The 639-nt window shown below is 63.4% G+C and overlaps 1 protein-coding gene across 1 annotated transcript in view; it reads right to left on the reverse strand.

The window, feature by feature from the left end:
• The window catches only part of FAM193B (family with sequence similarity 193, member B), a 10,702-nt gene that overhangs the window by 7,415 nt on the left and 2,648 nt on the right, over positions 1 to 639 (reverse strand). Inside the window, 1 exon segment of the mRNA XM_009326225.1 lies at positions 5 to 185. Coding sequence (XP_009324500.1) covers positions 5 to 185 — 181 coding nt within the window.

The raw sequence follows: 639 nt of genomic DNA on the forward strand, positions 1-639 counted from the left end.
CAGCGCTGGCAGATCCACAGTGCCATTTCTCCCAGGAGATTCTGCACGAGCGTTGGCACAAAGTCTGGTGGCAGCCTCTCGCCCGGGGAAACCAGCCCATTGTGGGACGGCCCTCCCCAGTCCTTGCGCTCCCGGTGACAGAGCAGGCAGCATGTCTGCACTGACTGGTTGGCAGTGGGCAGCACCTGCAGGAGGACACACAGACCGCGAGTCACCCCAGGTGTGAGCTGCCACATGGCAGGGCCCCAGGTCGGCGCAGGTGTGGGGAAGATGAGGCAGGAAACGAGGCCTCAGGACACTGACACCAAACCAGAGAATTTCTTGTAAGCTACGTGTGGGACTGCACCTTCTCCCACTGGAGGAGAGCAGCCTCGGGCTGCCCAGCTGCTGCCAGCCTGCCATGTGGCAGCCGGGAACATTTTGAACCCTTGGGAAGACCACGCCGTGCGAAAGAGCCAGCCCCACCAGCGCACCAGGCTGGGAGGCCACCAGCAGCTCCCACTTGCACCTCCAGTACACTGGGACTGAGGGGACTCACAGGGCAAAGCAAGGCCCACAGAAATCACCACACAGGGATACGAAGGGGGGGTCTGGCAGCCACAAGCCCCCTCCTCCGCCACCGCAGCCCCCCCCACTGAA

This window comes from Pygoscelis adeliae, unplaced genomic scaffold, assembly GCF_000699105.1.
Source record: "Pygoscelis adeliae isolate BGI_AS28 unplaced genomic scaffold, ASM69910v1 Scaffold766, whole genome shotgun sequence".
Classification (NCBI taxonomy): domain Eukaryota; kingdom Metazoa; phylum Chordata; class Aves; order Sphenisciformes; family Spheniscidae; genus Pygoscelis; species Pygoscelis adeliae.